Genomic DNA, 16,483 nt, shown 5'->3' on the forward strand with positions numbered 1-16,483 from the left:
TGTATGTTCTATTATAACCCGCCGATCTATACGCCCCTTACAGTTTTAATTGGCTAATTGGATAAACAAAGGTTCTGAAATAATTAGTCAAATCACCCAAATCTATATCCAAATTTAAAGTTTTCGAATTCCATTATTCTAACCTTTTATAGTGAGTATCTATCGAAATTACCCTTAATTAACCTATGGTTAAATTAAAATAATTGTAAACTCGCCGGTCTCGACAAATATTTGTAAACTTGCCTGTCTTGCCAAATTTTTACATATATTTGTGAAATTTCATGTCGAGTTCAAAATTACAAAAAAATGCCAATAAACAAATTATCCATCTTTAAAACACGTTAAACTTTTTGTTGATCATTAGGCTAAACGAAATTAACGAAAATTGTACATTTACCATTGGAGAACTACAAAAACTTAAAAATTTTAGGATCAACTGACAATTCAAAATTTGTTTATGAAAATGAAAAATATCCGTAAATTTTGTGTATTAAAAAAAATCTTTGAAAGGTGGGGATCACACCAAAGAAAATAATGCTTATCGCGTATCAAATCCGCACATTGGGACATAAATGCACCGGAAACTGCGCACGATCTCCATCAAACATCGTCGGGGACTCAAGAGCGGGCATACAAATGCAGGCGCTGTACAGCATCCAATTAGGTAATGGACCAGCCCTTTGTGCCTAGTCTCCCACACGGGAACAAAGGTGCCGCCTATCGCCGGATTCATCTCAACAGTTCCGCAGATGAATGATTTCACGGATGGCGTGGTAACATCATGGGATGCAATCAACGGCGCGTATGACGAATCCCAAACTGCCGAAAGTGAACTTAATTATTTTGAACACTTGTTCTGTACACTGTGGGGCTATAATTTCTGTGTTTAGCTGCAGAAAGCTATTTTTGAGACATTTACATTACCTACAGTGAAGATTGTGAAACATGCGAGTTTGTAAATCTTGACGAATATTTTTTCACACTTGAAAAAAATCTGATCTCACAATTGAAAGAATATCTTCAAATTATTGGTAATTCGTTGAATAACGAGATTGCATGCCTTATCTAATGAATTAAAAGGTTTCCTGATAAACTTTTAATAAAACACAAATATACTACGTATCGCGATGTCGGTACACGTGTTTATAAAAATCGGATTGTTTTCGCACTTCGTCACGATATGTTTATCAAGCCAAATGCATGTGCACTTTACTTAGGAAACCTATTAATTCATTCGTTAAGGTATGCAACCCCGTTTTTAAACGGATTACTAATAATTTGATGAGATGCTGAGTAAATTAGCAATACTCATTTTTCTCCGTGCAGAAGATAGGAATTCACGGAGTAGAGATGTATAATCTAAAAAAACTCTCGAGAAAATCTACTCAAAATCTCTGTTGTGAAGAATGGACATATAAGAAGGTGCACTCTGCAATAGTTTGTGGAAATGTTATCCATTTCTCATCAGAGGTTAGCAGCTATCATCAGGGTAATCTGCATCATGCAACTAAAAAAGCCCGGAACAAATCTGCTGAAACTCGAAAAAAAAACCGAAATTATCCAAATTGCCCGATTAGGATGTCTCCGCAAATTGCAATCGATACTTTACCCAAAATCATATTAGATTCAGATTATATGATTGACTGTCCGAAATCGGAAAATTAAAATGATTTTTATGATAATAATTCCATAATAATAATTAATAAATTAGTAATTATTGATTATTGATTGTTTTTTCAAATGGGACTTACAAATAAATAAAGTCTGTGAACGTCTGAGATCTATTGTTAATAGATTATATCAATTAAAATTCTATGTTCCAATACGTACACTTAGAATAATTTATGTATCACTAGCTGAATCTATTATAAGGTATGGAATCACAGCTTGGGGACTTTCATGTAAAACAAATATAAACCATGTTCAATCAGTTCAAAATTCACTAGTTAAATTATTAGCTCATAAAAGTTTATACGAACAAAGGCATAATGTTCCATACCTTTATCAGAATCTTAAAATTTTCTCAGTAAAATGAAAATTATATTTCAGCATATGAATAGCCCTATATACATGTACATAAATAGACTGGACCACACTTACAATACTCGTTTTACGATAAATGAAGGACTAATTGTACCTAAGCATTTACACAAATATGGACAAAGAACACTGGACTACATGATACCTAGTTGCTTAAATATGTTACCTGCTGAAATAAAAAAAATGTACAAATGTAAAAACAAATATTATGTTGAAAAATTGGCTCGCTGAAAGAAATAGTGTGTATTAGAGTCTAATACAAACTATAGGTTTATTTTATTATAGATTTTATTTTTATTATTTACTGTAAATTATATTTTTTATCTTGCTTTCTTTAAATAAAATAAATTTAAAAAAATCGCCTTCCAAGATTTTTAATTAAATTCAATACAGAATACATCATTTTACAAAAAACTTTTATAATATAACACTAGCATATATTGAATATTTTCTCGGGTAAGAAATAAGCCCCCATAGCTCAGTGGTCAGAGCTTTCGACCGGAAATCGAATGGACACGGGTTCGAGTCCCGTTGGCGTCATGTATTTTTTATCAGGAGATTTTTTCAATGTGGATGAGTGTTTCAGGCGAACAATTATTGCTTATAAAAATAATTGTTATCCTTTGTGCTATGCATAAATAAAATCTTGTCTTTAAAAACATTAATTTATCAAAAAAATAATAATTTATAATATTTCTTACCTAGAAATTTTAAAACTCCATAGAAACCCAACAATGCTTGAATACTTAAGTTTCTAGGAATTAATTACTGTTTTTTACACGCCATACAGAAGGCCCTCAGGAAAATAATTTCCCTCATGGACTATGTTATCTCTTACTATACTGTGTGAAGGATCATTTTTAAGGAAAGAAGGGTAAGAATCTAGGGATCACTTTGTCCAGGAGTGACGGACATATGAATATATCCCTCCCACTGCGGCGTAAGGCGATAGGTCGAGAGTCAAAGGTCAAAATTACATGGCTTCCGACATAATTATGAGTAAATTTATTTAAAAACTTCAAGAGATTTAGTGGAATAATTCGCAACTTTTATGACGAAAATGTGCAAAGTAATCAATAAAAAAAACTTATTGTATCTATAATTTATTCATTTTGGTGACAACTTTCAATAACACATACTAAAATAGTTTATTTAATAAGGAGATGTCATATGAAACACACAGTACAATGAAGTGAATTTAAAATATTAACATAGGCAAATATTAAAATATATTTTGTTTATGTAGTATTGCTCAGATCCAATGTCTTATACCATAGGGTGTAGTAATTTCCATCCTTCACGATGATTGAGTCAACACCTAGAAAATGAATAAAAATTTAATCTCTTACCTCAAATGTATGTATCATATTTTATTAATAAGTGTTTACATAAGTTATATCCCAGTCCGATTTTCATTAAAATAATATGATTAAAAACTTTGTAATCATTATCATCATCTTAGACCGAGATGGTTTCACCGTTATATATCTAAAGAAATATACAGATTTTTATGTTGTTATCTAAAATACAAAGATTGAGCTACGTTCTTTTACTATTGAAGATCGACTGTTATTATTTATGATCAAAAAACCAATTTTCAAAAAAAAAAAACAATTTAAAAAAAAACAACTGGAACTTTTCAATGTTAAAATTTCTGTTTATTTTTAAGAAATCTTATTTAATTTAAAATTTCTTGATGATTTAGAAAAATACGAATTTAGATACCTAATATTTTTTTATTGTTAACTCTATATATTAATCAATACAATTATTTTTTGATTTTTCCAATGTGCTTTTCTATGCACATTTAAAAATTATTATTTTTTTATTTTGTCCTAATTCAGGATTTCAAAAGAGCTGTTTTCAGTTACAAAAATACATTATGATATGTATGTTAGTCTGCCTCACGCCTGCCTTAGCTTAAGTTCAATAAATTTTAAAAAAAAATCGCCACCTGTATAATGAAATTTGTTCAAAACAAACATTCAATGACACTCACGGTAAAGTCTTCTGTATATTAAGTACACAGATATGCTATATTTGTACACGTCCCATTAATGTTTTATTTAATTTGAATTTTCTTACCAACTGGAGACAAAGCGGACTCTGGGGGAGGACACTTGGATTTTGGCGGCGAATCAGTGATATAGATCATCCAATACTTGTTGAGGTCTCTGTCTTCTGTGACACCAGAAATGGAGTTTATGAAGTGACCTAAACCGCTGTACTCAGTTGCTGTGAACTTATAGGTGCAATCTTTTGAGGCTGCCGCTTCCATTGCTTGGAAGAAGGTTGAATCCCTATGAAAAAAAGTATGCACTTAAAATTCTAAAATTACAAAAGTGTGTTTAATTTTCACTATCCTTGTGTTGAAATGGAACCCATTTATTATAGCAAACGTGTGTTTTTTTAAAAATTTAATTATTGAATACTTCGATGACCTAGCGCATACAAATGTTAAGTGCAATTAATAAATTCAATTTATAATTACTCTAAGTAAATTATAAAATTTTAATCAATAAAATTCAAGTGAATATCCGCTTTTTATCCATTCTAGATATTATAAATAATGTAAATTTCGCACGAAACCTCTATTTACAAAATAAGTAATCATGATTAATGGTTTCCCAAACACGTCATTGTTATTGCTTAAAACTGCACTTAACACATGTGTGGCTATCGACATACTGAATACATAATCTTATTGATACAAGAAAATTATAAGTGTACTTAATTGCCAAATAACGTAGACATGGCTATGTTATCAATGGATATTTTAAAATAACATGGACTGTGCTTAGTTTTAACTAAATAATGTCTTCGTATCTACCAAGCTCCCAGACTCTCTACTCATTTACGGCTCCAAAGACTAAGATGGGCCGGACATGTGCACCGAATGCCAAGCACACGTGTACCAAAGAAGGTTCTAACAGGACACCCGGGAGGCAAACGAAAGGCGGGCAGACCTAGGCTGAGATGGGAGGACGATGTCAGGAAAGATGCCAGAGGACTTCTCCATGTTGCAGATTGGAAGACGACGGCCGAGGACAGAGGGCGGTGGAGGCTCATGTTAAAGGAGGCCAAGGCTCGAAATGGGCTGTAGCGCCATTGAAGAAGAAGAAGAAGAAGAATGTCTTCGTATGATGGCGTTAATTCATTTATTTGATTAAAATATGCTTTTTGCAAGGTATTTCTTTACAATATTAAGACAATATTAATTAACGCCCTCTATGAAGACGTAAAATATAAACAGCTCTCGTTTAACCTTAATAACTATTCGTGCGTCGAGGATAAACTGCATTACATATTGTATTCACACATTATGATAGACTCAACATTAATTTCTAACGAAGCGGTGCCTGTTAGAAGAAAATAATAATGTGCAAATTTACAGTTTTATTACTCTCATATCGTAATATTTTTTGATATTCGGTATATCGTAATATGGAGGTGTTAAGATTTTTCATTACGTTAAAAAATTCATAATTCAATCTTCATATTTAGTTGCAATCCTTCGTTGTCAAAAATCAAATATCTTGATAAATCACCAAATAGTCACATTGTACCTTGCGGTACCTTAACGTTAATACAAACATTTTGCATTTGTAATTATTCAACGTTAGTGTGAATAAATTTTTGGTCAGTGCCAATGAAAGAAATACTACAAAAATATTGTATTTTAAATAACGATGAACATGTATTGTTTCTGAAAATATTTCTTTCTTCGTAGTCCGTTTTGTAGATCCCCTATCTTAACAAATAGATTTTAATCTTTAAAGCATAGGTGTCAAGTGGGAATGGTGTGTTTGTTCTACCAATATCTCAATGGAATATGCTACGAGGAACTAGCGCCATTGATCCCTTCGGCACCGGTGCGCAATTAACACGGTTGAAATTTTTCACATGAGAACTTTTTTGTTCAATTCTACCATTCGTTCTCGAATTCAACAGTTCAGCTGTGGAATGATTTGCTGGCCAAAGTTTTTCCTCCCTCCAACAATATGTGCTTCATCGATACAAGTTCACTTCTTCCTCTCCTCGAAAAAAAACCCTCCACACAGCGTCCAAAAGATAACTTTTTTAACATTAGCTACACAAAGGATGCATAAAAGATGGGTAAAAATCTGGGTGTCAATGTGTCCAGGATTGACGCACGTATGAATGCATCTCTTCCACTGCGGTGGGTTGAGATAAAGTTCCGCTGGAGAGTTCAAAAAGTCTCCTTCAACCAGTCTTACCCGATCTAGTAGGTGGAAAGGCACATCCACCGCCAAGACCTAATCAAACCTCACCCCAAAACATAGTCCCTCAGGGAAATTATTTTTCTCGTGACCTTCTGTGTAAAGTTAATATTAAAAATAGAGATTTGTTGTTTTGTTTAGGTGAATAATTTTTTTATCGGACATTGTACCGAACTTGACAATAATTTTGGAAAACATAGAAATTCTAACGTAAACATTCAATAGTTTAACCTTGTTGTGTTTAGATTTAAACTTAAAATTATTCCAATTATTATTGCATTCGAAAGCATATATAAAATGTCGTTTATCTTACCTGGGTAAAATCAGCGTAATATGCTCAACTCTGTCGATGTCATCGCCAATAAACAGGGTATAGGTTACTCTCACGTCATGTTTATCTTTTGGTTCACTATCACCTAAAAATAACAAATAATAAAGTTAGTCTGCTTGTTTTTTGTTTGCTATTTTGAAAGTAGGGAATATATAGAATCTACCATGGTACACACATGTCAAATATATAAACCTACAGACACAAATACTTTCTTTTACGATTCTGCCAAAATACATCACTACTGCCATTCTACAAATAATTTAACACTCCTCATACACCAACACTAAACCAGCTTTTAATTCCGATATACACCACAGCACAAAACAACACTAATACACTTATCGTTATCTACTCACTTGACTAAATTTGGAATTTACTCCTTACAACACATTTCATTTACACGATACAACACATTATCTAGTAACCTAAAACTTCCAGTAACAAAAAAATGTTGGCAAAAGTTATTGAAAGATATTTCCTCAGCAGCTAAATTAACCAGTGACAAAAATTTTCTTTGGAATTCTCTAATTTCTGTACATATTTCTAAATGTATTTGAGATATATTTTTCAATTAACTACGTTAGCTTGTTCAGTCTTAAAATCTATGTAAACTCTTCATTGAACTTCTATTTAATTTTTTAATGTTATTTTCACCCAAATAATTTTTATTAAACTCATTGGGAATAATGTATTATAAATACTATTTCCATTATTTTGTCATATTTTACCATGTAAGTAAATAAATACATTCTACATTATGTTAAAATATGAGTTGTGAGTAAGTTTGTTGGCTTGATTTTATAAAAACTTTGTTAAAATATTAAATTAAAATAATATTATCTAAAATTCAACAAAATCTATAAAACACTAAGGACGAGTTGTTTCACAGAAAATTAACAATCAATTAATTATTTTTTTTTTGATAAATTAATGTTTTTAAGACAAGATTTTATTTATGCATAGCACAAAGGATAACAATTATTTTTATAAGCAACAATTGTTCGCCTGAAACACTCATCCACATTGAAAAAATCTCCTGATAAAAAATACATGACGCAAACGGGATTTGTTTCGAGTCCCGTTGGCGTCATGTATTTTTTATCAGGAGATTTTTTCAATGTGGATGAGTGTTTCAGGCGAACAATTATTGCTTATAAAAATAATTGTTATCCTTTGTGCTATGCATAAATAAAATCTTGTCTTAAAAACATTAATTTATCAAAAAAATAATAATTAATATTTGACAAGTTCAAGTATTTCACCTTAAAATGTAGACAATTTGTCTCAACGCCATCTAGTGAGAGAGTTAGCACTTACAATGCCTTTCTCATATAAAATAAAGTTGGTTGTTCTCAGGTGAAAAAAATGTAACAAGCAGTAATTGTTGAATGAAACACTAGCATATATTGAATAATTTCGCGGGTAAGAGATAAGCCTCCATAGCTCAGTGGTCAGAGCTTTCGACCGGAAATCGAATGGACACGGGTTCGAGTCCCGTTGGCGTCATGTATTTTTTATCAGGAGATTTTTTCAATGTGGATGAGTGTTTCAGGCGAACAATTATTGCTTATAAAAAAAAAATAATCAATTAATTCGTAAAATTAAAATTCAAGTTCTGTTATTATTTTATTATGGCTCAGTTGTTCCTCAGAACTGAAATCATAACATGAAAATTAACTTATTTTGTTGTTTGAAATTGTTCAAATTCTTCGAAACCACCAGTCCTAATAATTAGTTACGTATTTGTCATTTTTGTATTCATGTTTCTATACATGTATTTATCCGTACTTGGTAATAATTTTTTTTTTTTACTATTTAATATTAATTTGTTTTCATTGAACATTTTTTTGTTATATAAACGTAAACACCAGCTTATATTAGGAAAGAATAATAGTGATTAAAATTGTTTAGGTTTTTAAACTGTTTTTTAGTAAAAATAAATGTATAGATATTAGTAAAATATGTAAAATAAATATTACCTCTTAAAAATAAAAACCTAACATTTCTGTGATATCTATAAAATAAAATTATTACACAATAATGGGTTTGTGAAATGCGTTTAATGTTAATATGAGGGCTATGTTTTTATGCAAGGATTGTTCGCGTAATTTTAACCTTTTTTACACCTAAGAAAACGTAGATTCTCTAATTATTACTTTTTCAATTGGTTGTTTTCTCTCTTCTCGCAATTTTCATAAATTTTAACCTATTTAAACACTTTCAAATCTAGTTAAGCTCTTCCACAAATATATTTTTTAATTATTGAAGACAATATTAGCGATTCCTGAACAAAAATTTTGAAACAGAAAAATTAGAAAAAGATACGGTCACATCTAAGACTTGAACCCAGGACTCTTGCCTTGCCGGGGCACGAGTCCTGGGTTCGAGTCCTAGAAGTGACCTTATCTTTTTCTGATTTTTCTGTTTCAAAATTTTCGGTTAGGAATCGCTAATATTGTATTTAATAATTAAATTTTACAATTTGAGGTTTTACTCAAGAAGTTATTCCAAAAAATCAAATATATTCTTTATTTAAATTACAGCTTTGGGTTTGAATTGATAGATATATTAATGTGTACCTTTGTTTATTTTTTGTTGTTGTTATCTTTCTTATTTCTACTCAGGTTTGTATATTTTCTTTATACTAAATAGCCTCTCTTAATTTTATTTGTTCTGTTAAATGTATGAAAGCATTTTAAATTAATATTTTGAATACCACTTAAAATATTAAGATTTCTATTATAACTCATCGGGATAGCAATGAAGTGAGAAATAAAATTTAATAAAACTTAAAAACTCACCCAGTGCAAGTGTCACGAAAAGTGCACTACCCAAAAGTAGCATTAATTTACTCGACATCGTCATATTGGTAACTTAACTTCAGCAACTAAAAGGAAACTTCCACTGTATATTGAGTATATCAGGTCCTTTTATCTGCCTGGACCGCAAGCTACTGCTAACGGCTTAAGTTTGTTCAAGAGTGTTATTGAAACAGCTTTTCGCAATTAATTATTTATATTCAAACACTCTTTCAAACAACGTCGCATTTGCTAACATTAAAATACTGTTTGTTTTACAGTTTTATTTATACCCGGAATGAGGTAAACGTGTATTTCTTAGACAAATAAAAATATTTACTACACGTAGCCATATTTTTTATTTAGATGTACCTACCTATATATATTAGCTGTAATTTTCTAAAGAAGCCAAGACAATGGAGTGCTGGCAGCTATCCTGATGTTTGGCAGTTAGGCATTGAACTGGTAGGAAGGATGAAAGATGTCTGAATTCTGTGGAAATGAGATCTCTGAGGCGTATGTGTGGTAAAACCCTGTGTGATCGTGTGACAAAAGTGGAGACCCGCAAATATACAAGGTTGATGTAATGAGTAAGATTTAGAAAAAGACGCTCAGATGGTTGGGGCATGTAGAGCGAATAAACGAAAAAAAGTGTGTAAGGAGAAGGGTTATAGAGCCCTCTGTCTCAACGTCTCGACAAAACCTATAATGTCTCAATTTCAAAACCAGCACAATGCAACGGTGCTGTTTACTTAAAAACATTTCTGCGGCCATTCTGGCTAACAATGTTGCTGTCCGTCCTAAACCACTCGCTCACTCAACTGACACCACGTCATTTGTCTTTTTCGTTTCTTTCACATTTATGTCACTCTATTCGCCCATTCGAATCTTCGTACTTCGTGATCTGACCATAACCACTTATGGCAACCCTATCGATTTATAAACTCCATTCTCGATGTCACATGATTATGATTGTACGATTCACGTAAAAAACATGTTTTAAATTTGGCTACAAATTATTCGAATCCCAAGTATTTATTGTATTAAATATTATAATAGATATTTTTGTTATACTTTTTCAAATATGTTGCATCCAACTCTGTCTTTGCTTCTCTCTCTTACTATTTGCTTAAAATTATATCATTTTATTTTATTCTATTTTTTATTTATTAATTTTCTGGAAATCGACACATTTATTACATTTATTTAAGTTTATACATAAGTATTGTATTTTGGTGATCAATGGTGAGAGGCACGTAATGAAAGAAAGTTGTGAAGGTCACATGTGTTTATTGGTGAGTCAGTGTAGCCGTAACGAGAGTTGACGCTGGACAGAAGAATACACCGGATGCCGGCTGATGATGGCAGGTCAAGCGCGGGTCAGTGAGTCGACTCCGGGCGCTAGGTGACCGGGACTCGATGGAGGTCAGGCACTGGTGAAGAACGTAGGTCTTCAGGCACTCCAGTGCTGACGAGACGGCCGAAGGTGCGGCAGACCTTGTAGGCGGTTGAACGGGAACGGCGTGACCAGTGAGGATGCAGCGTGTCCTCGTGGTGGTCATGGTAGCGTGGAAAAAGCGCTGGTCAGAGACACTGGAACCAGGGCGCTTGTAATCCGAGCAGCGCTTGCCAGGAACGGCGATCTGGACAAGGCGCTAAGATGATGTCCCGGTGGAGTCCATGATGGTACGGGCGAAACCGGGTACGTTGTCTTTCACGCTAGTAAGAAGAGCGCGGGCGATCACTCGTTGAGCCTCGTAGACTGACGGCTGGTAGGTAACTAACTAACTGACTGACTCGCTGCGTCGGGCATATTTATACTACACGGCCGACGGCGGCAGTAGGTAGGTGGATGGCAACTAAATCGAAGACACTCGCTCGATCTGGATCATTCGCGAACTTTCGACGGCTTGGCAATTATGCCTAGGCCGTAGGCTCGAACCTTCTGGCGAGTTGTCGTAGTATCTGAGACGGACTGCAGTATTATTGTCATCGATAGGCAGGTAGGTACTTGAAGTACGTAGGTTGCTCTTGTTTACGATTTTGGCTGCAAATATGTACCTAAGTAGCAATTAGCAAGTACGTACCTAAGTAGGTCGAGCGGTTTATTATTAATTATTTAATATGGATTATTCTCGACGCCACAGTATTGCCAAAATAAAACCAATTACTTACGGATTTCCTCCGTGACTTTACCTCTACCGAGGGAATACAATAAGGAATAAGTGAATTAAATTTGTACGAAAGGAAGATGAATTTAAAAATTTATACATAACAAAAATTAAATTACAAACCAAAAAATGTATCAATACTTTTATAGCCATGGAGAGAGGTATTATGTTTATACATACCTAGTGAAGCTACATATAAAGAGAACATGTCAAAACAACGACATTTTTAAGGGTTACAACAAAAAATCGCTGTAAGTTTCTCATTCATTTTATTGCTGTGCATATTTTAAATTACATCGTCTTCCATATTACATACAGAGTTCAAAATTTACCAAACCACTGTCTTGTACCAAAAAACGTAATTCTTTCCGTTCTCCACGATGATTGAGTCAACGCCTGTAAAGAAATAATACTTATTAACATCATAATTAAAAATTGTTTTTCCAGTCTTAAGGGGTCAAGCACGATCAAATCGGCAACTTAACAATAACATATGATAACTGATATGCTTAACTGACGACGATTTTATCTTGAGTTCACGAGCATGGTAGTCAAGTCGATATTGACAATGAAATAAAAAAGAAATAGCCCAATGATGGCAACACCATGGATCTTGTATATGGATCGGCATTCCTAAGCTTCAAACGAAATAATTAAAAAGGTCGATTTACACAGTTTTTTTTACTGAGATACTCACTTGAATATACAATAACAGCCCGCATGTACTTTTAGATCCTAAAAGGGAGTTAATAGGTCAATGAGTTCTCTGACTGTAACTCGTGATATTCTGAACAACTGAAAAAATCCTGTTTCTCCATGCTCGAACGGATTGAATTGATTTCGTATACTACGTCCTTCAATTGTAAAAGCCTGCCTCCGTTCATTGATCCGGTAATTTTGCATATCGAACCACATTATTCAGAAAGTGATGTATATTAACGGTTAACGAAGCGTATCGGACACCTTAGAGGCCGTGCCTAATAAGAAGGCTTTTGTCTAGCGGGCGGCTGTCGCAATATTTTATATAAATAATAGTTACTATGTTACATAAGTACTTAATGTGTTTTCCTGTTTTGATATTTTCACAGCTTGACCATGTTGTCAGATTAAAATTGACATTGTGAGACTTCAGATTTATATTATTTTTAGGAGCTGACTTTTGAGTGTTATAGAAAGGAATAAAAAAAGTTTTATAATAATTTTCAGTTAGAAGGTTTCCATCTTGCCAAGTTTTCAACTACGGCAATACATTTTGCTAGCTTTATTGGTTGCATCTTCCCATGTTTTGCCTTGAACTGTTATTGCAGTATCATCGGCAAACGAGAAAAAAATTACAAAGTGTATCCAATATATTACATGGGTAATTTATACATCCTAGAAACAGTAGAGGCCCTAATACAGTACCTTGTGGGACACCGTGTTTAGCAAGATCAAAATTGCTCAAGCGTTCTGCAGTTTTTGTGCATGATTGACGATTTGGTAAGTATTTTTGTTGTGGCATGTGACACTATCTTAGTAACGCACCTTTGACGAGATATTTCACAAACCTAATAATTTATCGCGAACAATTTAGTAACTATAAATAATTTGACGCACATTTATACGTTTTGTAAGTTGACTTATTATGCTGGTCCATATACCATCAGGATCTGCGCGACCCCCGATGATGACTAAACATTGGTGGGAACTTACCAACTGGAGACAGATCCGATTCTGTGGGAGGATGGGCAAGATCGGCAGGAACATCCATGATGTAGATCATCCAATACTTATTGTTCACCGGGTCCTGCTCCAGACCCCCGATGGTGGTGACATAATGACCGTACAAAGCGTTCTCTGTTGCGATGAACAGGTATCTGCAGTCTTCATCGGCAGCCTTTACCATCGCATCGTAGAAAGTTGAGTTTCTGCGGACAAATCGTTGTATCAATAATTGAATTGGAATTTTAAAAAAAAGTGAAAATCAAATATTTTTTTTCGAGCGATTACCGTCCAAGATTTCCAATTTCCCGGAGCCAGTGGTACTTTTTTACGTCCGTTTAGAGTGCCTTTGCTACCTATGTTGTGAGGCTGAATATATTAGGAAGGGAATGAGATGGAAGATTTGGAACTGACTTTTTAGATCTGGTCATGAAACACAGCTAAAGTCTTTTGAATTAACTTTTCTATTCTGAATAGTGTATTTCACTAGGGTAATACTGAGAATACAAGTACCTACCTATCTACCACCCTGGAACGTGCTGTAAATACCCAAACCTTCCTACTGAATTTTAAGTGTTATTTTATATTTTAATGTATTTGGTCCGTTTGAGAGATATCCCTATCTTGACAAACGTATTGCAATCTTTAAAGTACATGCGTCAGGTGGTAATTTCGTCCTTGTTCCACCGGTATTTCAATGGAAGATACTCGAAGAAACTAATGATCCTATAATCTGCGTAAACGGGAAACACGTCAATCGCTTATCCAATATTTGTGCACGGTCGACCCATTTTCTCTCCTTATCCTCAAAAAGCCTTCCAACACCCTTAAAGATGTTTGGAGTTAATATAAAAAAATATACTGCCCTCCAAATTTACTGACGCCACAGCTCAAACTGGTTTTAGTAAGAAAACTCTTGGCCCTTTCATCACCATTCACCATCAACATTTTATTTCCCTTTTCGTAGTCGGGATCAGTGGCGGTTCGTGGAAATCTCATTATGTGTTTAATCAGAGATTATAAAGGGAAAAAACTCAAATTATCTTATTACTACTTTATTAAGTTTTTCCTGACATTATTTGGCGTTAAAAATGTTTTACGAAATTTTGGTATCCGGTGACTTTTTTCCGCTGACGGCCCCTGAAACTACTTTCCTTATGTATTGTATCATATTGTATTTTATATCTATTCTATCATGTGGTAGTCACTCTTAGAGTTATCTTGTCATATAAATATTTAAATAAACATAACTTTTACTTACTTGTTCACATTCAGATAAATGTTTGCCTTCAAATTTAGGTTGTCGCCCTCGAAAAGGGTGTATTTAATGCTCACTTTATCTTTACATGTTTCCTCACATGCGCCTAGAAAAGAATTATAAACAAGATATTAATATTGATGACTAAATTAATATCGATGACTAAATATATTTAATTATTGTAATCATTATTCAATTATAACTCATTTACCGATAACAATTTAATAATACACTATTATTTTTCATCAAATGTAAAAAAAGAGACCCATTTTTGGCGGGCGTAAAATTTCATGCATTTAGTTTACTCGTGAAATTGCAAGTATAAATATTTTAATATTTTTAGTACAATACAAGCTTCATTAAATTACTTTAAACACGACTGATAGTATCTACAAGTTCATGTTAATACAAAAATTTTATGAATGTTCTATTTTTATATTGGTTTTATTTTAGCCATTTGTACATAAAAATTATATTTATATTATTTATTACATTTTCTTGTTATTAATACGGCTCCTACAATCCAGTTTGAATCTATCAATTTATGCAGACCTTATGTAATAAGACCATTCCTTTGTAATGTAAACTATTTTGAGTATTGGCTTTGTGTTATGTCTTGGAATGTCTTTGTTTTATATAATTATGTTGAAAAGTGTTATGTCGTTGAATGTCTTTGTTTTATATAATTATGTTGAAAAGTGTTATGTCTGGGAATGTCTTTGCTTTACACAATTCTGTTGAAAAGTATTTTAATAATAGGTTGTTTAATATTTTATGTATAAATATTATCGCACATATGTTTAATATTGAAACAAAATTGATTATACTCGTAGAATCGTGCGCTTTATAAAAAACTAAAGATAAAGTGATAGTTGTGAGGGATGGGATTTGAACATCTGATTCTTTAATTACTTACTAAACCACTGATCTGTGAACTCGAGTTCAATTCCCGGTGACGAATGGGTTCATTATTTATAAATCCTTTTTAGTATTTGAGCAATTGTTTTAATAATGTTTCAAAGACTGGCTTGCATCAACACTGTTATTTTCGCATCGTCTAAATCTAATTTAAAGATTCACAAAAGTTTTAGATTATTTAACATTTATTTAGACTGAATTTCAAACAATTATGCGCATAATAATCTAACATTTATGTAACCCAGACACTTTTCAATTTCAATTTAAATTAAAACATAGTAAAAAATATTTACCCAGTGTCATCAAAAGTGCAAATCCAAAAAGAAACAAAAGGTTATGAGATGCCATTTTGTTACCAATACTATATTCGGTTTAGATTTTCAATATTAAAACACTGAACCAACAACTGATGAAGTATGACAAAAACTGTTATGAGGAGCGGCTTTTAACAAAAACTTATCTTAATCTTTGTTATTCGATAGATATTATTGCGATACTATATCGCAGACTACATAAAATGAATACTAATCATACCTAGCTACTAATTCCTTTGGTATTATGATTTTAATTGTTAGCAGAACTTAGGCCCGGTTTTCAAAGCTTGGCTTGGCTATAATATCGTAAAGATAGCTCATAAACATAACATAGACAGAAAAAAACAATAATCTTCTTGAAAACTGATTTTTACCATCCAGTTTTGTAAATAAGGTTTTAAAGAAAACTACATTATCATATTTGTACGTCATATAACGATATTAAAGCTTTTTAAAATATTTTGTATAAATAATTCATTTTAAAAAATGCATTTCATTTGGTATTGGAAAGTTTGACTTTCATTACTAAAATATATTTTTTACAGAAAAATTAACAGCATACAATAAAATGAAGATATGAGCAGAAAGTGTTAATTCATAAAGTACGATACTATACGGTTGTACCACCCCAGCCAACCACTCCTGTCCCGCTGAGACTGGTGCACCAGAGGGCACTGATTTGTTCGAACTTGGAACACGTGCTCTATGGAT

The 16,483-nt window shown here is 32.8% G+C and overlaps 2 protein-coding genes across 2 annotated transcripts; both read right to left on the reverse strand.

Annotated features, from left to right (window-relative positions):
* Positions 1 to 3,127: 3,127 nt before the first annotated feature.
* On the reverse strand, positions 3,128 to 9,577 carry LOC149423597 (uncharacterized protein CG3556-like). The gene is made up of 4 exons (XM_089632036.1): positions 9,414 to 9,577; positions 6,595 to 6,697; positions 4,126 to 4,340; positions 3,128 to 3,358 (listed from the first exon to the last, which is right to left on the reverse strand). Exons 1-4 carry the CDS (start codon positions 9,475 to 9,477, stop codon positions 3,279 to 3,281), a joined length of 462 nt encoding a protein of 153 aa, XP_089488162.1. The 5' UTR covers positions 9,478 to 9,577; the 3' UTR covers positions 3,128 to 3,278.
* Positions 9,578 to 11,845: 2,268 nt separating this feature from the next.
* LOC149423598 (uncharacterized protein CG3556-like) lies at positions 11,846 to 15,889 on the reverse strand. The gene is made up of 4 exons (XM_089632037.1): positions 15,752 to 15,889; positions 14,544 to 14,646; positions 13,274 to 13,488; positions 11,846 to 11,977 (listed from the first exon to the last, which is right to left on the reverse strand). Exons 1-4 carry the CDS (start codon positions 15,804 to 15,806, stop codon positions 11,910 to 11,912), a joined length of 441 nt encoding a protein of 146 aa, XP_089488163.1. The 5' UTR covers positions 15,807 to 15,889; the 3' UTR covers positions 11,846 to 11,909.
* Positions 15,890 to 16,483: the final 594 nt, after the last annotated feature.

Source organism: Hesperophylax consimilis, chromosome 5 (genome assembly GCF_061612785.1).
Source record: "Hesperophylax consimilis isolate HC1 chromosome 5, BYU_Hcon_1.0, whole genome shotgun sequence".
Lineage (NCBI taxonomy): Eukaryota > Metazoa > Arthropoda > Insecta > Trichoptera > Limnephilidae > Hesperophylax > Hesperophylax consimilis.

What these genes read in the sequence shown, in the direction of transcription:
- LOC149423597 (XM_089632036.1), bottom strand. Translation starts at nt 9,477, where the DNA reads ATGACGATGTCGAGTAAATTAATGCTACTTTTGGGTAGTGCACTTTTC. An exon ending in TTTCGTGACACTTGCACTGG is followed by an intron (nt 6,698 to 9,413) that starts GTGAGTTTTTAA and finishes TGTTATTTTTAG; the next exon opens with GTGATAGTGAACCAAAAGAT. An exon ending in ATTACGCTGATTTTACCCAG is followed by an intron (nt 4,341 to 6,594) that starts GTAAGATAAACG and finishes TTTTTTTCATAG; the next exon opens with GGATTCAACCTTCTTCCAAG.
- LOC149423598 (XM_089632037.1), bottom strand. Translation starts at nt 15,806, where the DNA reads ATGGCATCTCATAACCTTTTGTTTCTTTTTGGATTTGCACTTTTGATG. An exon ending in TGCACTTTTGATGACACTGG is followed by an intron (nt 14,647 to 15,751) that starts GTAAATATTTTT and finishes ATTCTTTTCTAG; the next exon opens with GCGCATGTGAGGAAACATGT. An exon ending in ATTTATCTGAATGTGAACAA is followed by an intron (nt 13,489 to 14,543) that starts GTAAGTAAAAGT and finishes ATTTGTCCGCAG; the next exon opens with AAACTCAACTTTCTACGATG.